This window comes from Manis pentadactyla, chromosome 5, assembly GCF_030020395.1.
Source record: "Manis pentadactyla isolate mManPen7 chromosome 5, mManPen7.hap1, whole genome shotgun sequence".
Classification (NCBI taxonomy): domain Eukaryota; kingdom Metazoa; phylum Chordata; class Mammalia; order Pholidota; family Manidae; genus Manis; species Manis pentadactyla.
Genome location: NC_080023.1, coordinates 66,980,467 through 67,006,001, shown reverse-complemented (window position 1 = coordinate 67,006,001; position 25,535 = coordinate 66,980,467). Strand labels below are relative to the sequence as shown.

At 35.3% G+C, this 25,535-nt stretch overlaps 1 protein-coding gene across 1 annotated transcript in view; it reads left to right on the top strand.

The window, feature by feature from the left end:
• Window positions 1-25,535, top strand: part of PRKG2 (protein kinase cGMP-dependent 2) — a 100,007-nt gene that overhangs the window by 21,766 nt on the left and 52,706 nt on the right. Inside the window, exons 3-7 of the mRNA XM_036906427.2 lie at window positions 8,849-9,015; window positions 13,486-13,599; window positions 15,017-15,122; window positions 18,146-18,209; window positions 24,628-24,705. Coding sequence (XP_036762322.2) covers window positions 8,849-9,015; window positions 13,486-13,599; window positions 15,017-15,122; window positions 18,146-18,209; window positions 24,628-24,705 — 529 coding nt within the window. The remainder of the gene's footprint in view (window positions 1-8,848; window positions 9,016-13,485; window positions 13,600-15,016; window positions 15,123-18,145; window positions 18,210-24,627; window positions 24,706-25,535) is intronic.

Here is a 25,535-nt window from a genome sequence, read left to right as displayed (position 1 = left end):
CATCATTAGCATTGCTATATAGTATTTACTGGGTGACTATACCATAACTTATCAGTTCTACTGATGGGTATTTGCTAATTTCTGGTATTTAGTAATTTTGAATATAATGCTGCCATGAACATTTTTGAGCATGTCTTTACATATGTATTTGAATGGTTTTTTGAATAAGTATATGACTGATTTATGATGGGTACATACCTAAGAGTAGAAATGTTGGGTAGTACATTTTATCTAAGTTCACCATTAATATAGATCACCAAATAATTTTCCAACATGGTTGAACAAATACATATTCCCACCAGCAGTATATGAGTATTAAGTTGCTCTTCCTCCTCACTGACGTTTGGCAGTGTCATCTTTTTCACGTTAGCCATTCTGGTGGGTCGGTTGTGGTAGCTCATTGTGGTTTTGGTTTGCTTTTCCTTGATCATTAACAAGGATGAGCAGTTTGGGAAGTGTGTGTTTTCCATTCATGTCTGTTTTTCCTTCATAGCTCTGTAGTATAACTGTTTCCCTAAATTATATCTGTGTATGTGTAGGTGGGCTTCTGGACTTTTATTTTGTCCCAAAGTTCTTTTTGTCCATCCTTATGCTAAGAGTATATTCTCTTAAATATTTTGAATTATATAAAAATTCTTGATATCTGTTACTTTGAGTCTTCCAGTTCTGTTTTTCTTCTTCAGTGTTGTGATGGCTACTGTTGGACTTCCTTATGACTGCAAGAATTTTAGAATCAGCTTGTCAATTTTCATAAACATTTTTTTTGGAGTGTTGATTGGGATTTCACTGAACCTGATCAATTTGAATAGAATTGACATCATTAAAAATTTTAGTCTTATCCATGACTGGTATATGCAGAGATCTTAACACATTTTTGTTAGATATAATCCTAAATAGTTGATTTTTAAAAATCTTTTTTAGGTGATATTTTTGAAATTTCATTTTTAATTATTTATGTTGGGATACAAAAGTATAATTGAATTTATTTATAAATCTGCTCTCCATTGAGATCATTGAATTCACTTGTTAATTTTGATAGCAACTAAGGTATGTTCTTTCAGATTTTTCACTCACACCACCATGTCTTTTAGCAACAATGGCAGCTTCATTTCCTCTTTTCCTCTATTTACATCTTTAGCATTTTTTCCTTTTTCTTTTTGTTTCTTTACTTTCCCCTTACTATTCAGACTTCTGGTTCATGGTCAAATTGATGTGTCCTATTTCTGATATCTGGGGGAAAGCTTTCAGTATCTTATCATGTGATATGATGCTTTCTGTTTTTGTTTTCTTTATACATATCTTTTGCCAGATTAAGGAAATTCTACTCTATTCTTAATTTGCTAAAAACATTTTTTAAATTGAAAAATCATATATAGGTGTTTAAATTTATCAAATACTTTTTCTGCATCCAATAAGATTTTGCTGTACTTTTTTATCTATTCTTCTTTTCATGTGGTTAAGTACATTAATTAATTTTCAGTGTGATTTAGAATACATATTTTACATATTTGTTTGTTTTGTTTTTCACTTTTGCACTTATCTTCATTAAGGATATTAGCCTTTAATGTTTTTTCTTGTAATGTATGTTCTGTCATAAGGCTATTCTGACACTATAAAGTAAGTTGGGGTAAATTCTTGTTTTCTATTTTCTGAACAAGATTATTTAAAATGAATGTTATTTTTTCCTTAAGTGTCTGGAAAACTTAATGGTAATGTCACCTGGGTCTAGAATTTCCTTTGTGAGATAGTTTTTACATTTCAGTAAATTTCTTTATTGCTATTCAGTTTTCTATTTCTTCTTGCATCAGATTTGTTTCATTGTATTTCACTAGGAATTTTTTCATTTCATCTAAATTGTCAAAAAGTTGGTCATACTATCTACTAACTTTTTTGTATCTATAGTGGTGTCTTCTTTCCTATTTCCAACATTGGTAATTATTCTCTTTCTCTCTCATTCCCTGTCTTGAAACATATTCTTCAGTTCCATTAGTCTTTCCAAAGAAACTGTGTAGGACTGTATTGATTCTCTTCCTTGTACCTTTTTTAATTTTGTTATTTTCTGCTTTCATTTATTATTTCTTTCCTTCTCCCTATTTTGAGCTCAGTGTGCTTTTCTTTTTCTAGCCTTTTGAGGTGGACACTTAAGTCATTCACTTTTATCTTTCTTCTTTTTTAATGTATTTATTTAATTCTTTGAGTTTTCCTCTTAGCATGATTTAACTGCATCTCACAAGTTTTGGTATGTCATATTGTTATCATTTATTTCAAAATATCTGACTTCCCTAATCATTTTTATTTATTTATTTATTTATTTGCTTTTTTTATTGCAATAAAGTTGATATACAATATTATGTTGGTTTCAGATGCACAACATAATGGCTCATAATTACTAGATGCTTGCCACAATAGGTGTAATTACCTCATTACCAAATCATACCAAGATATTACAATATTATTGGTTAAATTCTCTCCTTATGATTTAGTCTTTGATCCATGAGATGTTTAGAAATATATTGCACAATTCTCAAGCATTTGAGGACTTGGGGATTATTTTTTACTATTGATCTCAAGCTTAACTCTATTGTAATCAGAGTATTAAGAATATACTCTGATTTTCTTTATCCTATGCATTTGTTGAGACTTGCTTTATGGTCTACCATATGATAAATTTTCATGAAAATTCCATTTGCACTTGGAAAGAATGTGTGTTCTGAATTTGTTGAATACAATCTTTTCAAACATTAATTAGGTCAAGAGATTAAGTTTGGTAATTAATTGTTTAGAGCTATTTTCAAACTAAATTTTGTTGGCTTATTCTGCCAGTTACTTAGAGAGATGTGTTAAAAATCTCCCAAAATAAGTGTGGATTTGTTTATTCATTTTACTTTTGTTAACTTTGTGTTTTGTATTTTGATGCTATCTGACTGGTTGCACACACATTTAGAAAATTTACATCTTCCTAATGGTATCAATATGAAATGTCCCTCTTATTTCTAGAAATGTGTTTTCCATTAACATCTGCTTTCCTGTATCAAGGAAAATTTTCTTTATAATTGGTATTAATATATTATATCTCTTTTCACCTTTTTACTTTCAATCTTTTTATATCATCTTTAAGGTACACCTCTTTTAAGTAACAAACTTTTGGTTTTCCCTTTTTATTTAATTTTTTAAAAATCAATCTAACAATCTTGTCTTTAAATTGAGGTGTTTAGTATATTTATCTTTAATGTAAATACATATATTTGGGTTTAACTTTAACATATTGCTATTTATTTCTTATTTGTTCTACCTTGATTCTTTTCTTTCCATTTTCTAAGATTTATTAAGTATATATTATTTTTTCATTTTTCTTTGATAGTTTTCTAGTTAAACATTCTTTGGCTAAACTTATAGTGATTACCCTAAATTATAACATGCATCCTTAAGTTATAAATTTTCTAATATTGACTAGTACCTTTATCACTTCCTATACTTTAAATTATGTTAACTCCACTTACTACCCCTCCCCTGCAGTTTGGCTGCTGTTCTCATGCATTTTCTTTATCATATATTTTAACTTGTCTGAGATACAAGTTACACTTTTATAAAAACAAGCTCTCTTTAAGCACCCACATACTTGCTTTTTCCATTGCTCTTCCTTCTAATCTTTTTTATTTTCCACATGGGATCACTTTCTGTCTTCCTGGAGCTTTCCACTATTATGAGTCTGTTGCCAATTGAGTAACATTTTGAAAATGTATTAATTTTTCTATCATTTTTGAGGGCTTTCATTACTGGGTAGAGATATTGGAAATAGCACTTTTAAGTTCTTTGTAAGTATTCCACTGTCTTCTGGCTTCCATTATTCCAGTTAAAGAGTAAGTCAATAATATCGTTGGTCATTTGATGGTAATGTGTCTCTTCCCTAGCTGCAATATAGATTCTTCTCTTAGTTTTGGTTTTCAACAATTTAACTATGATGGGCCTAGATATGGTTTTCTTTGTATGTGTTTTGTTTGGAGTTTGTAGTGCATCTTGTCTGTTACTTAATGTCTTTTCATTGACTTTCATTGATTTAAGAAAATTCTTGAATATGTTCCCTTTAAACATTGTTTCAGTCCAATTCTTTTTATTTCTTCAGGGGCCCATATTACACATATGTTCAACTTTTCTATCATGCCTCATATGTCTCCTAGGTTTGTTTGTTTTCCAGGCATAGTGCTACTGTTTTTATTTTGGTATCATTAATGTACAATTACTTGAACAACATTATGGTTACTAGACTCCCCCTATTATCAAATCCCCCCATATATCCCATTACAGTCACTGTCCATCAGCATAGTAAGATGCTATAGAATCACTACTTGTCTTCTCTGTGTATACTGCCTTTCCCATGTCCCCTGCCACTACATTATGTGGGCTAATCGTAATGCCCCCTTTTCCCCTTATCCCTCCCTTCCCACCCATCCTCCCCAGTTCCTTTCCCTTTGATAACTGTTAGTCCATTTTTGGGTTCTATGAGTCCGCTGCTGTTTTGTTCCTTCAGTTTTTAATTTGTTCTTATACTCCACAGATGACGGAAATCATTTGGTACTTGGCTTTTTATGCCTGGCTTATTTCACTGAGCATAATACCCTCTAGCTCCATCCATGTTGTTGCAAATGGTATGATTTGTTTTCTTCTTATGGCTGAATAATATTCCATTGTGTATATGTACCACATCTTCTTTATCCATTTATCTACTGATGGACACTTAGGTTGCTTCCATTTCTTGGCTATTGTAAATAGTGCTGTGATAAACATAGGGGTGCATATGTCTTTTTGAAACTAGGCTCCTGCATTCTTAAGGTAAATTCCTAGGAGTGGAATTCCTGGGTCAAATGATATTTCTATTTTGAGTTTTTTGAGTCATCTCCATACTGTTTTCCACAATGGTTGAACTAGTTTACATTTCCACCAGCAGTGTAGGAGGGTTCCCCTTTCTCCGCATCCTCACCAGCATTTGTTGTTGTTTGTCTTTTGGATGTTGGTCTTCCTAACTGGTGTGAGGTGATATCTCATTGTGGTTTTAATTTGCATTTCTCTGATGATTAGGGATGTGGAGCATCTTTTCATGTGCCTGTTGGCCATCTGAATTTCTTCTTTGGAGAACTGTCTGTTCAGATCCTGTGCCCATTTTTTAATTGGCTTATTTGCTTTTTGTTTGTTGAGATGCACGAGCTCTTTATATAATTTGGATGTCAACCCCTTATTGGATATGTCATTTATAAATATATTCTCCCATACTGTAGGATGTGTTTTTGTTCTACTGATGGTGTCCTTTGCTGTACAGAAGCTTCTTATTTTGATGTAGTCCCACTTGTTCATTTTTACTTTTGTTTCCTTTGTCCGGGAAGATATATTCATGAAGAAGTTGCTCATGTTTATGTCCAAGAGATTTTTGCCTATGTTTTTTTCTAAGAGTTTTATGGTTTCATGACTTACATTCAGGTCTTTGATCCATTTTGAGTTTACTTTTGTGTATGGGGTTAGATAATATTCTACCTGCCTATATTCAGTTTCTAATCCTTTTCAGCTGTGTTTTATCAGCTTTCAAATCCATCTATTGAGTCGCAAACTTCAGATATTGTGTTTTTCAGTTCTAGAATTTCCATTTGATTAAAAAGTTTATGTTCTCCATTTCAGGTTTGGTTTTCTTAAACATATTAATTTTAGTTATATTAAAGTCTATATCTGATACTACAATATTGTGATCTACTATGGGTCTATTTCTGTTGTCTTTTTCCTCTTGGCCTTCAGTCATTCGTCTTTCCACCTGACCTGCTTAGTAATTTTTGATGTCATGCCAGATACTCCTTGAGGAAAACATGCAGAGAAAATTTGAGTCTCCAGATTTCGTGAATGCTTCTACAGAAAATATTTACCTTTGTTTCTGGCAGGCCATTAGGCTAGGGGCACATCACATTTTAACAAAAGTAGGAATTTATCATTTTGAAGTTTGTTTTTAGTTTTTTTCAGAGCCAGCCTGCTTGGGACTGATCCTTACACCTAGGTTATAGCCGTTCAGATGTCTCATCTGAAATCCTGGATGTTTACCAGGATTCCTCTTTCATGGTGTGCCTTGAACACTAACTTCTGTCTTCTCAGCCTTTTGAGACCAAAAACTCTGTTCACTGCTGCCTCCAAATCAGCAAATTCCCTGAAGGAAAAGCAGAGGTGAATGTCGAGCTCATGTTCTCTTGTTGATCATGGCTTCTTAAGCTGTTGCTATGTTGATAGGTGTCCCGTGCTTTCAAACTGATTTGTAAATATATATTTTTATAAGCTTTTGTAATTGTTTTGTGAGAGCAAGAGAGTTGTGCTAGTAATACCTGGCCTATCATAGTCAGAAGAGCTGCAAAGCTCATACTCTAAATCACTATTGTATGCTGTGTTTTAAACAAAAGAGTCAAGACAACATCCATTCCTCCAAGAATTTATAATCTAGTTTGGAAAGAAAGTCTTTTCTAATAGTAAAGTATTACAATATGTTTATACACTAAACTGAGTTAAAAGGATCTAAGAACTCTTTGAGGCTATGGGCTGTGCTTAATTAATTTTTACATTCTAGGTAAATGCTTGATAAAATTTGTTGAATTGAATAGATATGAATACAAATACTCTAGGAGTTTAGAGTAGAATGAAAGGATTGTGTGAGCTGTGACATCCAGTCAGGGCTGACTACATCATAACAGGTTTCTTGGCAGATATATAAGGTTTGGGTATGTTGAGGGGAGAAGAAATTAAGTTAGAGGAGAAAACACTGGTCAAGCCTGAAGGTAAATCTGACAGGCACAGGAGACAATGAGGATACCAGTCTATCTGTAACAAAGGATTTTTAGGAATTAAGTTCTAGGTGAAAAGAGTGGAGCCATGCGGTGGAAAGGAGGAATACCAGATTGTAAGATGTTGATTTTATTTTATGGAAAAAAGGGTTTTCATAGTACTTCCATGGAATGTTCATAGAGGTTAAGCCTAAAGAAGACATTGAGGTTTGGGAAACACTGGTTTAAACAGATTTGTTTACTGCAAGGTTTTTTTGAACCTTGAAGTGTGTATTATAAATTTCCAAAATTGTTTAAACTCATTAAAATTTTGCTTATAAAGGACCAGTACTTCTTGGAACATATTTTGTGGAATTGGGATATGTGGGCACTGAGGGAACACTGGCTGGACTTTGCACTAGTATGGAAGGCCCGTGAAGCCAGGGATTTTTGGTGTTGTTCATAGTTCTATCACTTCCACTAAGAAGAGCATCTAGTGAAAGTATTTTCTCAGTATATATCAGTGGAAGATATTGTTGGTTTCAGTGGATGAAGGAAGAATGAGATCAAGATAAAGTCAGTTTTTTAGCAAAATTCATCTGATACTCTGGTGTAAAATGGACTGTAGGGGAAAGAGGCCAGAAGCTGAAATACCAAAAACAAAAAAAAAAGCTTTTAAAGTTGTCCAAACCAAAGACTTTTTTCTTTGACTGTGGTGACATCCTTGGAAATGGAAATTAAAATGGAAAAGAGTGATATTTTGTAAAGAGAATTGACAAGATTTGGTGATAGATTGGTTGAAGGAGGAAAGAAGTTCTCAAGGTACTCAAAGAGTTCAGATGGCTCTAAGGATGGTGGAGTCGCTGTAGAGAAGAACGGATTTCTGCAGAAGACTGCGTTCTGTCTCCCTCATGTGACCTAAGGGTCTGAAGGCTGGGGTCATGAAGAAAGTTTCCAGTATCATGAAATTTTATCTTGTGTTTCAGAACTTCCTGTGTAGAAAGAAATCACAGTTTTTCCAACAGTAAAGCTAGTGGTGGGAGAATTTGAATGAAGAATACAGAAAAATACCTTATTTTTAAAAAATCTCACTGAATTTGAGTGAGAGCATATGTATTGTGCAATGATTATGACTTAGCCCTCACGGCAACTTTTCCTCCAGCTCAGTAATTTATGATATTTACATATAAAATGTGTTAATTAAAACATTTGACATCTCTGATTATGAAGATTGGGTAATTATTTTGAGCTCCTCTTTTCCAAAAGAAGCCTTAGTGTTCCATTATTATCAAAAGTGGGTCTTGGGCTTGGGGAATGAGTAGGTTATGAGATCGGAAATGTGTGTCTGTTTAGTCTAGACATACCAAGAGTCAAAATCTAGGCAAACCCAGACTACCACCATCACCCTCTACGTCTGATCAAATGTAGTGAGTCTGCAAGGAGCCAACTTCCCTCGCTCGGAAGAGACAATGGGTGGGATGGAAGCAGCACAATCTTCAGACTCACAGACTTAGAGTTAAATCTTGGGAGGAATAAGTTGCTTCTTATCTTTAGTCCATTTATCCATAAAGTAGGAATAGTAATTATCTCACAGGTTAGTGGTAAGGATTAAATAAGATATAAAGTAACTAGTACCATAGGCACTGTGCATGTGTGCATATGTCAGTAAATGAATACTGTGTTGTAGTAGCTTAAATATACTTCTGCTTACAAACCAAATTTACTTTCTGTATAAACTCTATGTGTCCATTAGTAGCATATCTGAGGATCTTAAGAGATGCTGCATTTGTGATGTTGACAATTAGGAGTGATAATAAAATTGGTGTAGTAATGATTACCAGAAAACTATTCAAAAACATTTTCAAAGGTTTTACATATAAAGTATGGTAGTTATAAGGGTCAAGTGTTGGTGGAGCTAGAAAAACAATTTGTCCTTGCTGTTAAATTTGTTTAAGTATGTAGGTAATAATATCAAGAATCAACATGAAGTGAATCTAAACAGCAAAATAGTAGCTTTCATCTACTGTTATGTTATGTAACTAACATCTCTTCTATTACACCAGTGAGAAGAAGCTCATTACAGATGCCCTCAATAAAAATCAGTTTCTGAAGAGACTGGATCCTCAGCAGATCAAAGACATGGTGGAATGCATGTATGGGAGGAACTACCAGCAGGGGAGTTACATCATTAAGCAAGGAGAACCAGGAAACCATATCTTTGTGCTGGCAGGTGAGTTTCACAAATTATACAATTATCATATAACAGATATTTACCCTATTGTCTTATGACTTTGTGCAAATATTTATAAAAAGGCAAAAGTGGTTGTTCTATTTGTAGAAAGCATAACAGATCAGGCTCATGAAATAGTAACATTGTTGATGTGATCATGATGATAATATTTACAGATTGCTTCCTGTATGTCAGACATTCTTATTCAGCACTTAACAGAGTTATCTCATTTCATCTTCCCACCAACTCTGTTAGGCAAATACTGTTATGTCCATGTCACTAATGTGGACTATGTCACGGAGAGCTTAAGTAGAGTGGTGGAGGGAGAATGCAAATTTAGGCAATCTGACTCAAGATTCTACACTTTTAATCACAGTGCCACTCAACAACTATGAAAAGGTGTTTCTATTCAAAATACTGCTGCTTATATTCACATTTTAAAGTTGATAAAACAGGAAAAAGAGAAGAGTTATTTTCATGGTTCTGTAAAATATTATGGTTATGTACTAAAGATTTCAAAAGAAAATTAAGGTATATTTAACCAACAGCTAAGCCAAATGAAATGCCTTAAGATTAAAACTGGTGTATTTAGAACTATTTAAATGGTTTCCTCTATTTATGGTCACTTTAACATGTTTATGTAAATGCTGAGTAGATTTTAATGATTAGATGGACAAAGGGTTTTTTTTCTCAAAACATATCAAATATATAAGTCTTATACTAGTACTCAAATAAATGCTGAGATGTAGAAGCAAGAAATTATCAGAACTGAGCTTACGGTTATTGAATACCTTGTCAAATTCTGATTTTCTTTAACTCTTTGAGTTTTAGGGTAAAAGGGTATGCTGTCTTACCCAGCTGGAGTGGTGACCTCAGATGTGCTATGGCATTCTATTTTGCATTACAGTTCCTGGCAATCTAAGCCATGCTTTTATGATTCTTGTTTCATTGGGGCCTTAGTTGTAGGCAGAATTTGCCTATCCAAACAAACTAATAAACATGTTTTATTCTATTTATAGTGTATAAAAGATTGTTTTCTTATACTTTGACTCTTTAAACATGCTAGTTTCATAATTATTGGTGTTTATTTGCCATAAACATCTTTGTAGGGACCCTTACAATTATATAGTCATTCCTAAGAATAAGTCATTCATTTATTCTACCCAAGAAGTGAATTATAGTCTCAATTTAGCCAGCCTAAATTATTTCTAAAACTAAAAAAATTTCAAGTTTTTAGGAACAGGTGATTCAGAGCAATTTTTCCCTTTTTCAACTTTTCTCTTGGTCATTTCACTTCTATTTTATCAATACTGGCAAGCAAAGATAGGTCATTAAGTCAACAAATATTTATGGAATGTGCCAGAAAGGATTAGAAACCCATGTCAGTCCATCTTGTTCCTTGCTAATAACTCTGACAAAGGCTTGGAGAGAGAAGAGTTAGAACAGGAGTCAGCATCAATACAGCCACTGAAATCAGGGCTACAGCATACATGGAAAAGAAAATTGGATAGTTTCTTATTTGAATAATTATGATTTATCTAAAGACTGAATTTCCTGATTTGACTGATTGAGCAAATTAATTTGTTAATTAAAAATCTCCCTTTTATAAAATACAATATTGAAGAGCAAAAATGGTAAAAGCATATTTAGCTTGAACTTTTGATTCCATATAATTCTTCAGTATTGTTCAAGTCTCGTAAGGCATAACCAGTTAGGAAAAAGAAGCCTCAAAATGCATTAAGATTCATGATATCAACTTGACAGTACCACTAAATGGTTTCAATTGAACAGAATTTAGCTGTAATGAGAAATTATTAAATTATATATCATATCTGTAGGAGTTGGAGCCAAAACAGTTTGTTTCTTACTAGAATGTAAGTTCTATCAGAATAGTATCTTTTGTTTTTTACCTCTGTGTCTCTGACACTTGGACCAGTTCCTGGCACAATGTAGCTATTCAGATTAGATTTGGTGAATGAATGGCCAGACAGAGCTGCTTAGTGGTAAATTAGGCATAGGAAACACTAATTCTTCAAGGGAAGGAGAATAACCTACCATTTTTATTCTTCTAGGAATATAAGTCTTTTTTGCATATGACTTTTATTAGGTAGGGTGTTATTTGCATTTATCGGAAGGGAAAGGAAAAGACAATTGCAGGGCAAAAGAACTGTGAGGAGTCAAATGATTTCACTCATCTGTGGAATATAAGAACGAGGAAAAAACTGAAGGAACCAAATAGCAGCAGAATCACAGAACCCAAGAATGGACCAGCAGTTGCCAAAGGGAGAGGGACTGGGGAGGATGGGTGGGAAGGGAGAGATAAGGTGGGTGGAAAGAAAGGGGGCATTAGGATTAGCATGTATAATGTGTGTGTGGGGCACAGGGAGGGCTGTACAAGACAAAGACAAGTAGTGATTCTATAGCATCGTACTATGCTGATGGACAGTGACTGTAATGGGGTATGTGGGGGGGACTTGATAATGGGGGGAGTCTAGTAACCATAATGTTGCTCATGTAATTGTATATTAATGATAACAACAAAAAAAGAATTGTGCGAGGTTGCCTGAAGTGCTGCCTCTCCCTTCCCCAACCTTTGCCTTGCTTGATGAAAACTAGTGTCAAGCACTCTTCTTCTTTGTCTTTTTTATAAGACTTTTCATTTTTTAGAGTAGTTTTAGATTTACAACACATATGAGCAGAAGATACAGAGACTTCCCATATCCCTGCCCCTACACATCCATAGCCTTCCCCATCAACACTATCACTCATCAGAATTGTACTTTTTTTTAAACCAGGGATGAACCTATATCAATATATCATCACACAAAGTTCAGAGTTTACATGAGAGTTAACCCTTGGTGTTGTACATTCTATGGGTTTACACAAGTGTATAGTGACATAGTGACTTATGTCCATAATTATAATGTCATTGAGAGTATTTTCACTGCTTTAAAAATTCTCTATGCTCTGCCTGTTCATCTGCCCCCATCCTAGCCCTGGAAACCACTAACTAATCTTGCTATTTTCCCCCCAGTTTTCCCTTTTCCAGAATGTCTAATAGTTGGAATCATATAGTACGTATGTAGCCTTTTCAGATTGGCTTCTTTCACTTAGCATACGCACTTTCATTTCCCCATGTCTTGTCATGGTTTGATGGCTCACTTCTTTTTAATATTGAATGATACTCCACTGTCTGGGTGTATCGTAGTTTATTTATCCATCTACCCACTGAAAGGCATCTTGGTCATTCCCAAGTTTAGCAGTTATGAACAAGGCTTCTGTAAACATCTGTGTGCAGGTTTTTGTGTGGATCTGTTTTTAACTCCTTTGGGTGAATACTAAGGAGAGCAACAGCTAGATTGTGCAGTAAGAATATATTCAATTTTGTAAGTAATTGAGAAACTGTCTTCCGAAGTAGCTGTACTATTTTTCACTCTTACCAGCAGTGTATGAGAGTTCCTGTTGCTCCAAATCTTTGCCAACATTTGGTGTAGTCAGTGTTCCAGATTTGGGCCCTTCTAATAGGTGTGTAGCAGTATCTCATTATTGTTTTAATTTGCATTTCCCTGGTAACATATAAGTAGAGCATCTTTGCACATGCTTATTTTCCATCTCTGTATCTTCTTCCATGAGTGTCTGTTTAGGTCTTTGACCCCTTTTTTAACTGAATTGTTTTCCTATTGTTATGTTTTGAGTTCTTTGTATATTTTGTAAAACAGTCCTTTATCAGGTATGTCTTTTGCAAAAATATTTTCTCCCAGTCTATGGCTTGTCTTCTAATTCTCTTGATATTGTCTTTCTCAAGCACTCATCCGAGAGACTTCTCTTTAATTCATGTCAGTGAATGACAGGCTAGACAGCAACAGAGACATGGTGAAGTAATGTACCCAAAGTCACACAGCCAAAGAGTAGTCAGGGCCAGGCAGTCTAACTCCAGGGCCAGTGTACTCCTCAGTCATGACAATCCTCCTGTCAGTGTGCACAACCGTGCTGTGTTTTCAAGACATACACTGATTGTTGTGTTCTTTGTTTTATGTGCTACATTTTTCATGGGGTAGAAAGAATTTTAAATTAAACACTTGCCATCCACTGCTTCAGGGAAAGAACTTTATAACAATGATAATAACGTTAACAATAGCTAACACTTACATTGAATTTACTATGTGCTAGCCTTTGTTTTAAGTTCCCTACCTACATTCACTTATGTAATTCTCACAACTGTATGAGGTAAATATCATTATTATTATCCCCATTATCCACAAGGAACCTCAGGCAGAGCGGATAACCCTGTCGAAGTGACCCAGCTAAGAGTAAGTGGCAGAACTGCATTCAGTTTGCACTCTTAACCACTGTGTCAGAATGAGATCAAAAGAAATCTTACCTGTACGCATTTATTTATTTATTTATTTTTAATTTATGGAATCCAGGAGGATTTTGATTGTGTGTGTGTTTTTTTTTAATGCCATTTAGAGGGCCGACTGGAGGTGTTCCAAGGGGAGAAACTGCTGTCATCCATCCCCATGTGGACCACGTTTGGGGAACTAGCCATTTTATACAACTGTACAAGAACAGCCTCCGTGAAAGGTAACAGGAGGTGAAATGCTGTATTTTTGAATTGTGACACAATGTTAAAGACAATCTGAGTCGCTATTGCATTCTGAGATTTTTTGTCTCCCATTGTGCCTCATGTGCTCTTATTAATAGGAATGCTATGCTTATAAAGGAATCATATTGAAGCACTTGTCTAAATAATTCAAGCTTAAAAGAAACTTTCCATCAGATACCTGTGTATAAAATATTAAAATGGCTTTAAACTGAATGATTCCAAAGCTTGCTTTAATTACCACTTCAATTTTTTACTATCGACACCTGATTTGGTTTATTCAGAATGCTTGATTTCCATTCCCTATGAGGTTCTGACCATACTGTAAATCAGAAAAGTTAAACAAAAGAAAGTGGATAAATATCAAAAGGGATATTAATTAATGAGTTTTCATGAATGACTTTTGGTATTAGTTTAATTGCTTTTCCTTCAGGTTCCTGTTTTTATTGACTTTATTCATGGTAGTCTTGAGTTTTCTTCTGAATTAAATAGATGTGGTATTTGGTGTTTCTCAGCCCTTCGGAATGGGTTCTGTGTCTCAGCACTGTTGAGGTATTTGTAGAGTTGCAGATTCCAGGGCTTTACTCCAAACCTGAATCAGGATCTCTGGCTATGAGACCCTGAGATCTGTGTTTTTAACAAGAATGTCAAGATGATTCCAGTTTTCTTTGAAGTTTAGTGAATCAGAACTTTGGATTTTGATCTATTTTGTAGACTCTCATTACCCCTTAAAAAATAAAATCTTACAATCATAATTTCACATAGATTATGCAGAATTGCTACTTCTGGTCTTCTTTTTAGATTTTAGTCTTGTTTTCAATGTCTTTCCTATAAAAAAACTGTCTCAAAAACTGTTTTACTTGTCTTTGAAAATGACTTGTATACATTTTATACTAAAGTAACCATAGAGATCCCTAAAATTTATTGGCTGTCATTAGCAACAATGTCTAAACAACATAAAAAGACATGAAAATACCCTCACACACAAAGAAATCTTTAACTTGCAATTATCTTCTTGTGAATTCGTCATTCTCTGAATTAGCTACAGGCTGGCTGGCTTTCTTCTGTACAGCAGCAGAAATCTGAAATACATCCTGATTATGCAGAGTGCAATTAAGAATTGCAAACTAATTTTAATACCATCTTAAGCAAAACACAATTACAAAGGAAATCTTTTGCTTCCATGGTTCATTTCAAAGTCAAAAATGATTTTATACAATTACTCACTATTTTCATTTTTATTGTTATTTCCTTCCATTTCCATGTTGAAAAATAGTACATTTTCCAAGAAATATTGTTTTATGAGAATATATGAAAAATTTATTGATTAACTTTTTGGAATGTTTTCTTAATGTTTGGGCTAAACAATATTTTATTATTTTCTGGATTTTTCTAAAGCTATTACCAATGTTAAAACTTGGGCACTAGATCGAGAGGTATTCCAGAATATAATGAGAAGGACAGCTCAAGCTAGAGATGAACAGTACAGAAACTTCCTCAGAAGGTAAGAATAACACATTGACAAAAGAGCAGAAGATGGGTGTAGCCATCTTGTGCATATGTCAGTCTTATCAGAATAATTATTCTACTATAGCTTCTCTTGTTTAAGCATTTTCCACATGATTAAACCAAAGGGACAGTAGTATTCCCTTGCAGAAAATGTCGTTATACATAAAAAAATTATATTTAATTCCAATTAGCCTTGTGCAGTGATTTCTTTCAGTAATTTTGCCCTTGTATTGATGGAGCCATTGTATACAGTATAGAAAAATGTACAAAAAAAAAATCCTAAAATGTGCACCTGGTTTGCTCAGTTAACTTTGAAAAAATATATTTTAGAAATAGGTAACAGAAGATAATCTTCCTAATAATGCTTTGCTTAGAGTAATATTAAAATTAACTTATCCTCCTATCCTTACTTGTTTTTCTTGGGACATTCTTTTTCTCATTTGCATAGCCACACCATCTTCCAAATTACTATTATTTATAACAAATTAACTTACCAAAAATGTTACCAGGCTTGCTATGATGATACAAACCCTTGGAACACAGTCATTTTCTGAACTGTTCTGTACCAACAACTTGGGTGCATAAATATATAGAGAAACAAATACATATGTAACTGAAAAAGCCAGTTACACATAAAAAAATTTTTTCTTTAAGAATATAAGTTCCTCATTTAAACTATGTCTGTGTCTTATTGTAGGTGTTTTGGCAATCTCTGCAGCTGTAATAATACATGCTATAATGAATGTTACCTATGATAATTGGTAATATAATAAAGTATCCTGCAATTTCCAAAAATAAATTCTAAGTTCTTTTTAAGTATAGTGATTTTTGTCTTGCATAAGTGGTCTGCAAAGCCAATGATTTTAGGGCTGTACAGTGCCTAGCATATGGCAAGAGCTCAATAAATATTGAAAGAGTGCATTGTTAATCACTAGAACGTTGTAGGTGTTAAGGTGTCTCAATCAGAATCCTGCTAATTTCCTTTCCAAGAGAAAATAATGGCTCCTGGCAGAGGGCTGCAATAGTAATAAGCAAGTGCCTTACCAATATGCCAACCAATAATGCCTTAGCCATCATGTTGTGGGTGTACCTGAGTGTAGGTGATCTCAAAATAGAACTGAGCAACACAGGTCAGCATTGAAAGCTAATGAATCATACTCGTAACAGGGGCCAAAAAGGGATAAATAAACCAGTGCCTGTGGGTCACAATTGAATATCTGAGATAAAACCTTAACCACTAGGCAAAGCAATTTATTCCCTTAGAGTTTAGTGTGTTCTGGCTTAGTGAAAGAAGCTCAGAGAATTTACTACTACATACATAACCTTTTCCGTTTTTCTTTCTTTCTTTCCTGTTGTTATATCATTTCTGCATTCATTCAACAAACACTTATGGCCAGGTCCTCAACACTAATGATTCTGTAGTGAACAAGATAAACCTGATCTCTGCCTTCATAAAGGGGAAACAGATAAAGATTTTTTTCTCATATCAATTTCCTCACCAATACCCTAAGGTGATAGGTTCACAGGAGAAAATGTTCACTAATATTATAGATCCCAGTTTGGACCAGAAGTAGAACTGTCATGATGGGCATGTGTTGATCCATGGCAAGTTCTGGTTACCCTTTACCTTTCCTCAATAGGGAGATTAGAGAAATGCAATTCTCTTTATTTTATAATATACAGTTAGCTTTATCTTTTTCCATTTACATCTTTTTATTATGAATTATGTAATATATACAGAAGATATATAGTACATATGTAAATTATAAAATGTAATTACAAAATGAGCATCATCAAGCCACTGCCCAACCTTAGAAGTAGAAAGTTAGCAATGTTGTTGCCCTCATGTCATTTCCCAGCTTCCTGTCCCCCTCTCTTTGGGGTAGTCTGTACTCTGAATTTAGTAATCATTTCTTGGTATTCTTTATTATTTTGTCTATAACTTAATTTAGCCTATATTTTTAATGTCATAAAAATGGTGTTTTTGTGACTTGATTTTTTTACTTAGTAATTTTTGTTAATGATCATCCACTTGGCTAGTTCAGTCATTTCTCCTGTCCGGGAGTTCTGTCATGTGACTATGACAGCACATTTATCTGTTCTACCTTTGGGATGTGTTTTGCAATTACAAACTATTCTGATACAAACATTGTTATACATGTCTCCTGGCCTCATACCTTCATTCCCATGCATGTGTGCAAGGGTCAGTCTAAAGCTGTCTTTTAAAAAATCAGATCCAATTATGTATTTCTGGAGTACAATCATTTTTTCCTCAAAGGCATCAAATTGTAGATGATAAGAAAGAGTATTTATGTTACAGAGATTATATCAACAGTCCTGAGCAAAAATGGGTAAAGTAGAAGGGAAATGTCTCTAAGGAACAATTTAATCATATTGATTGGTTAATCATACTGAGTGGAATTTCTGAGTTTTTTTTTTTTTTCAAATAATTAGTTTCAGTATTCTATTTCATTTTTTGTATATTATTATTATCTCTAAAAATGTTACTATTACATGCCTCTGGCTACCATTAATTTTAAAGGACAGCACAGTATGACTAATAATCAAAGATCATTTCCATGCTAATTCCCACATGCCCCTATGGATTCAGTCTTTAAATTGCAAGAATTTGGATGAAAGTCCAGTCCTCTCCAGGAAGCAGAACTCCTCACCTGTGCTAATAAAAGAGATATTGCAATGTGGAGAGAAATACATTTCTGGATATGAAAACTGACAACAAAAACAAAATATTTTTTCCCCAAACAGACAAAATTTGATTTTTTTCCCTTTATGGTTTTTTACTCTTTATTTACTTGCCTATGATAAATGTCTATGATTATATAATTTCAGTGTATTTGAAATACAATTACTTATGTGTGACATATTTGAAGACTTACTTTTGAAAAATTTAAAGATTTTTTTAAATGCATGTAAAGATTTTTGAATCTACATAAAGATGTGTATTTGTAGTTTGATTCAGGAAGATAATTAAATAAAGATTTCTTTTTAATTTTGAAGTGTATCCTTGCTGAAGAATTTACCTGAAGATAAATTAACCAAGATCATTGACTGCTTGGAAGTGGTAAGAAATTTTAACGGAAAAAATACATTTCATTAAAAGTTAGTGTAGTATATTTGTTATTAGTAATGTAAATGAATAAAAAGAAAAAGATGGTAGATCACTAGTCTATAGAGACCAGGAGGCTTTTCCTATTGTGAAAAACCTTAGGCCAACTCACACTGAATTAAGAGGCTCAGATGGTTGAGGCAACTCTTCTGAGATGTGTAAAAGGAAATTGGATTTGCATGCGTTAAGTGACATTTGATTTACATATTTTAATCTTTTTAGTATATTTTATAAAACTAATCTGCTTTACTCAAGAGGCATTTGATTTTCTGCTATTAACATCACAGTCCCTTACAGAGTTTTCATTATATAAAGAAATCACTGATGCATAATTAGGTAATGGGATAGAGAAAGGGTGGATTGGAGCTTTTGGTTGCAGGTTTCTGAATCAGGCTGTGAAACACTCCATAGTTGAAAACTCTAGGCCATGAAAAGATGTTTTAAAAAACCACACTTAAGAAGCACTTTACCTATTTTAACATCTAGGGGCAAATGGCATATTAGAATGTGTTCAGAAGTCATAATTAAGGCATCATGCAGATGGTTGGTTCTAGTCCAAGACTAGTCAAGTCTGTCCATGAATAATGCTTTTATGAAATGTACCTTAGATTCTAATGAGATGTGTTATATGAAAACCTCTTCAGATTTCAGAGATTAAAAATCAAAGCAAATAGCATCTCTCTAATTTATTTGGGGGCCAATTTCATTGAAGCCAGGATGGTTTTTATGGAATTTAAAGGAGGTAAGGCATAGTAAAGGAGTCACATGTAGACTTGAAGCTTTTATAAAGCTGTTCTCAGTGGGAGACATAAAACGCCTGCAAGACCGATTGCTGGCAGATTCATGCCTCTGTCAATCACAATATACAGTGTAAACTAATATCTGTTGAGAGGGGAGCCCTGACCATTTTATCCTTAAGTGTAAGTGGCACCAGTAATGTTTCCATTTACAATTCATGGAACCCATCCAGCCGTTTATCAAGGACAGGCCACGACAACACAGTGCTTGGCCTTGTGTCCTCAGAGCACTCAGATATGAAGTAATTTTCAAGAGGACTGCCTGCCCTGCATCTCAGGATTTTCCCAATGTAACATAACCCAATCACAGATGTTACAAATTAATAATCCATCCTAATTTCTGAGAGTGTTTTTTTAAAGCTGGAGAAGCCCTATATACATACATAACTATATATATATATATATAGTTAACCAAGGAAATGTGTTTTTAATATAATACTAATAGAGTAGATTTACCAGGGGGGAATTCCATGCTGACAGCAAATATTAAAATTTAGTATCATTAAAAATAAATGGTAAATTAGACATATTTATAGCAGCCATAGGCAATAACTACAGACTGTGTAGATGGGGGCCCAAACCCAGTGTTAATTAACACACAATTCAAATTGGAAAGTCTCATCTTTTAAAACACGCTAGAAAGGCTTTTTTATATCTCAGCATTTGAAGACAGCAGCACAGCACAGTTTATAAAGGGCTCTTTATTCATACCTGGTAAACAAATGTGTCTCTATAATGTGTGAAAATTCTCAGATGCAAAAGTGATTAATAAGGGAGTAATGGGATCTATTTAGTGCTAAGAAAAGCACATAATTTACCAGCATAGTTTGGACTAATGACCCATCACCAAGGTCCTGACAGCAGCCAATTACTGCTGCATTAGAGTTAGGCCAGAGGGCCTGCTGAGGTCCAGGGCCAGCTGTCCCTCCCACAGACCGGCTCCCTAATCTTTGAGAAAAACAGGTTGAATCTGGCATGTTGTTTAGTAGTTGATTTGGGAGGTTTTTATTTTTGTGTGGTGGGGTGGGGAGGGGGATTGGAATTACCCATCACGAAATGGTTTGATGTGTTAAGACTTTGACTGGTGAATTTCTAGACCAAATGGCCCCGACTGTGCAGTGTTCCAGGAGCATTTGTTGCTGTAGCCTAAGTCACTCAGAACATTCAATTCTAGAGGCAGACTTTGCCTTTGAGGCCTCTTGTATTTTGGTGGGAAAAGGAGAGTGGGAGTAGTACCAACAGATTCACTGGTGTGCTTTAAGAGTTAACAATGAACATCATACAGCATGATACAGATCACAAACGTAACTATTAGTGATAATGAAAATAATAATGTGACTTGTGCGCCTGGCAGTTGTACATTATGGAAGAGAAGAATAAGAGGAGTTTCTGGTCCCTTGTGCAGTGATCAATCCAGGAAGCATGGGATTAAACTGTGTGGTTAATGGAAAAGTCACCTAATGCCTTGGCGTTTGACCCAGTGACCCTCTGCACTGCAGCTCAGACATGCCACCTTTCATGAAACTGGAGGTGGGGGTGGGTGGTGTGAAATGTCCTGCCCTTACTCACATCACCTGTAGTGCTGCTTAAAAGGTAGAGTCCCAGGTACTGCCACTCATTAATGAATCAGAAAGGGGTAGGAGACCAGAAATCCACATTTTAACATTTTGACTATGTGATTCTTATGCTTATTTAAGTTTGAGAAGCACTAGTTTAAAGTTATGTATATACCCAGCCAACTTGGGTACAAAGTTACATGATGCAAGGAAGTTGTGCACGTGCATGTGTGTGTGTGTGTGTGTGTGTGTGTGTGTGTGTGTGTGATACATCTGATTGTGTATCATCAATACCTCTTTGTAATGAAGATTTCTAGCCACACATTAAAGACTCTAAGGATGTCATTGGCTTCCTTCTTTGTCTTGTCCTCCATCATCTTGTTTTTTTCTTCTGGTTTTATGTGTTCTGTTTATAGACACTCAGCCTCTGTCTAGCATTTTGCTGGATATCACAGAATAAGCATTTTCTTTACAGTGAAGAACTTTCCATCTTTAGCTGCTGATGTTTGTATAGTTTTCTTCTGACCTCTTCCCCTCAGTCTACCCTGAAACTGATTGCCTTATTTTTCACTATGTAACTACTCAGGGTTTCTAGACATCTTCTTTTAGCTTATTTTTTCCAGACTGTGGGTCACAGCTTAGATCATGAGACTGTTTTAGAGGAATGTTTTTAAAACCAGAGTAGGAAGTATAAGTATTCCTTAAATGTGTTTCAGTTTTTTATAAATCTCTTTCTGTGTACATGCTTGCATGTGTGTATTTGGGTGCGCATGTAAAATGTATTTCTTACTGTAGGTCAGAGTATAAAAATGCTTAAAAACCATTGCTCCACAAGTAGGGTCTAGGGCTTCTTTGTCCTCTAAGGGATCCCTTTGCAATGTAACCACAGGACAATAACCATACTGTTTGCATTTCTCTTTTTGGGCTTGGGGACCACACTGGCTAGACGGGCCATACTCGCCAGTTGACAAACATCGGCCAGTCTAGCGTCATGGCCAGTGCTCACCACTATATATTTTTGGTCTGACCTACATCCACAGCCTTTTCTGATCTATGAAGTTACTGTCAACATACTGGGAGGTATTATTTATCTTCCTCCCATGGTTTTGGGTGACAAAGAATCATTCCTGGGAAAAGTACCACTAGGAAGCTTGCCCCTTAAGAAACAACAAAGCTCTTTCTCAGTGTTCCTTTCTAGCTTCCCTTCAACATATCTGACTGACAGGAATTAGAGCCGCACAACTGCACACACCAAAGGCTGTATAATAACTGAAGAACAGCCTGCCAACTCTTCAGACACTCCCCATGTTCCTTCTGCTCCTTGTAGGTAATGGGACTGAGATGGGGACAAGAGAGACTAAAGAGCAGACTGCCACAGGAACACCTAACATGACATCACTGTTGTAGAAAGGAGAACTGAGCGGTGGCTACACAATGAAGACACCCAGACTGTGGTGGTGTGCTCAGTCACCACCAAGGGCCATAGTTGTCTCAACCATAAAATCGAGCTTGTATGTAGTGAAGGTTTGTGATAAAGCTAAACTGACATGGAATAAAGAGTCAGAGCAAGCAAACTGGTACAAAACCCTCAAAATATCATTTTTCAACTAAAACAGAAGTATGTCTCTTGCTCACATACCAGTCCAGGGAGGATGGGCCAGGTGGCTGCACTGAGTCATTCAGGAGCCCAGCTGATGGCTGTGCTGACTTTTCAACTTTCTGCCTCTCCCACGGTGTCTCTGGGCCATTACAGATGGGGAAAGGTATGAAGACGTTTGCCTGAAATGGTGCATGCCCCTGGCATGGAGGTGGCACACATCTCTTCCACTCAGATTCTTTAAGCTAGGAGTCAATCACCTGGCCACAGCTAACGGCAGCAACAGCCACATATTACTGTGGGAAATTCTGATGAACAGTTCATGGACCCTTTCACAGGAATTAATAGCCACCAGGGGCCTGGTGTGTACCCAGATATGCTATCTCACTTGGTCCTGGAACATTAAATGTGGTAGATCAGATCATCTTAATTTTACAGAAAAGGAAACTAAAGTCCAGAAGGTATAAGTAACAGCTAAGCAATCAATTATCGTGCTTCTCCTTAACATAGCAATCGCTAATTGAGTAATTACTATGTTCCAGGTGCTTTTTGACCCACATAAAAAGGATTGTCTTAAATTGGTTCATTGTGGTAGCCAGAATGGATCCCCCAAAAATGTCCAGTCCCTAATCCCTGGAATTTGGGAATATGTTGTTCCATTACAAAAGGGACTTTGCATATGTGTTAAGATTCAGGAACTTAATTTAGGGAGTTTATCCTGGATTATTGAGGTGGGATGAAAATAATTACATAAGCCCTTAAAAGCAGAGAATTTTCTCTGGCCAGAGTCAAATGCCCCAGAAGTTTCCAGGTCAGAGTGATTCCAAGTGTAAGAATTCAACATGCCATGTTGTTTCTGAAGCATAGCTTTATGCAAGGACTGGAGAGAGATTTGCAGGTGCTAAGGGGCAGCCCCTGGAACTGGGACCTTACCTATCCTACAACTGAAGTCTGCCAACAACCTGATGAAGCTTGAAAGTGGATTTTTCCTGGAGCCTCCAGAAAGGAACACAGACAGCCCTACTGACACAGTGAAAGACCCTATGCAAAGAAATCCAGTTGAGCCACACTGTGTCCCAACTCTCTGACCCACAGAAACAATGAGATAGTAAAACGGGTGTTGTTTTAAGGCAGCAAGTGGTGGTTATTTGTTAACGGCAGCAATATAACACTAATGTCTTTCTCTTCTCTCAATCTTTGAGGGTAAGTGTTCTTATCTGAACTTTACAGATTGATGAAAGTAAAATTCAAAGCAGAAGTAAAATTTGAATGTAGACCTGTTTGGCTTCAAAGCACTTTTTCCCCTAAAATATTATGCTTCCTTCCAGGAGATGCTGAAATGCCTTGTAAAATATACACAGTGCTATGTAAATAAGAGGTATACCTATTAGTATCAAAATATACAAAATATTAGTATAGGAGTGATATTTATTCCATTAGTGTGAAAAGGTTTTAAGAGCAAATGACCAAAAAAGATACTGAAATAGAGCAGGCAAAAAAGTAGTCTTGTTTGGATTTATTTTCAAGTCCAAAAAAAAAAAGAAAAGAGAGAGTTATTATGTTGTTATGGCTTTTTAAAAAATTAAACAAGTGCATTTTTATTTGTATAAATAATTAAGAGATCCATTTCAATTCCATGACTTTGAGACAACATCAAATTCAAGCAAAGTAAGGGTGGACAGTTTAATCCATCTTTTGTTTTCTAAGAGACTGAATTGCTCTTTTGGTCTGACAGATGGATCAATTACTCTTTCCTGCCCAAGAATTCTCTTACTACACATATATTAGGGAAACAAAGAAATAAGTGACAATCTGTGATTTCATGTGGTTAAAATTATGGAAGAACAGAGTTTACATGTATAATTTCAATCTTTTATGAACATAAATCTTTGAAAAGAATCCATATGAAAGAGCTACCTACTGTGTATATAGAATTTCCCCATCTGTTGTTCTTCAAGGGATGAGAAATTAAGGCTGGTATTCCCACTATCCACTGGGGTTATTTTCAATTTATTAGATAATCACTTGTTCTTTTTCTGAACTCTAGGCCGAGTTTCAGACTGTTGCAGATCACTGGGGTTTACATTTACGTTATGTAGGCAGAAGCCTGCCTGTGGATCAGGGACTGTTACCTTGCTTATAGTTTTCTTCATGTTTTCAGTCTCCATGCCTGAAACTCAGCACTGCAGAGGGTTTTTCTTCTGTGAAAGATAAACATAAATGCAGATGATAAAGCAAAAGTCTCCTTATTTTTCACAGCTTATGACTGCAATGTTTGAAAAGATTACAGTTAAAATCAGCAAAAAATAAAAGAAACAGGTGGGGAATGCTCATTTTAAAGACACCAGGAGTTCTAGCTCATTTATGTCTACATCTGTAGGTCTCCCCTGGATTTGACTTTTATTTTTCTCTCATCCCAATAGGAATACTATGACAAAGGAGATTACATTATTAGAGAGGGAGAGGAAGGAAGTACCTTTTTCATTTTAGCAAAAGGAAAGGTAAGTATTAATTAAAGCCTACTTAAAGTAAATCAAAATGTCTTTTCAAATCAGCTCGCCATCAGTACAGCAGTGCTCTACATTGTAGCCAAAATCCTCTGCATTAAATGGGTCAAGGAGCATCTGCACAGAGGAGCAGGTTTTGGTCTGTGCACTGGGTTTGGGCTGCAGGAGACTTGTGATGGGTTCCAGCTGAGACAGTGACTTCTTGTGATCTTAGGCAGGTCACATGACTGGATTTGGATCTAGGTTCATTGTGAATAAAGTAACTGGATTATTTCTAAATTCCCTTTTAGCTAGGAGTGTGATTCTCAGTCAGCCCAAGGACAAGATTAGGGCTGGAACATTTCCCCATCCAACAGATAGGACAAGCAGCAGGTGGAGAAAGCTGAACTCATCCTCTGAGGACTACAGTGATCAGGCATCAAGCTGTAGAATAACATGGTTTAGAACTTCAATTCATATACAATAGTTCACTTTGATTTAGATGCTGATGTAAATTTTATACTAACATATACAATAGGTCTTTTTCTTTACCTGGGTATGGAGTAGATAATAAGTTGCCAGGTGTTTCTATGTTGACACTTGAGAGTATTCCTCAAAGATAAAAAGCATTTGTGAAATATTGAAGGAAAGAGTCAAATCTTGAGCACCTGTGTCTATAAACTGTTGGATTTTTACAAATGTTTTTTCTTCTATGAAAGAGTTTATCATCAGAGATGTAGGCACTGCCCTTCAATAAACTGGTTTGTAGTTGAACTACGAACTGGGCCTCCAGTGAAGGAAAAAACAAAATAGTCTCAAACCTCAGAAATTCTTCAATACTCAGA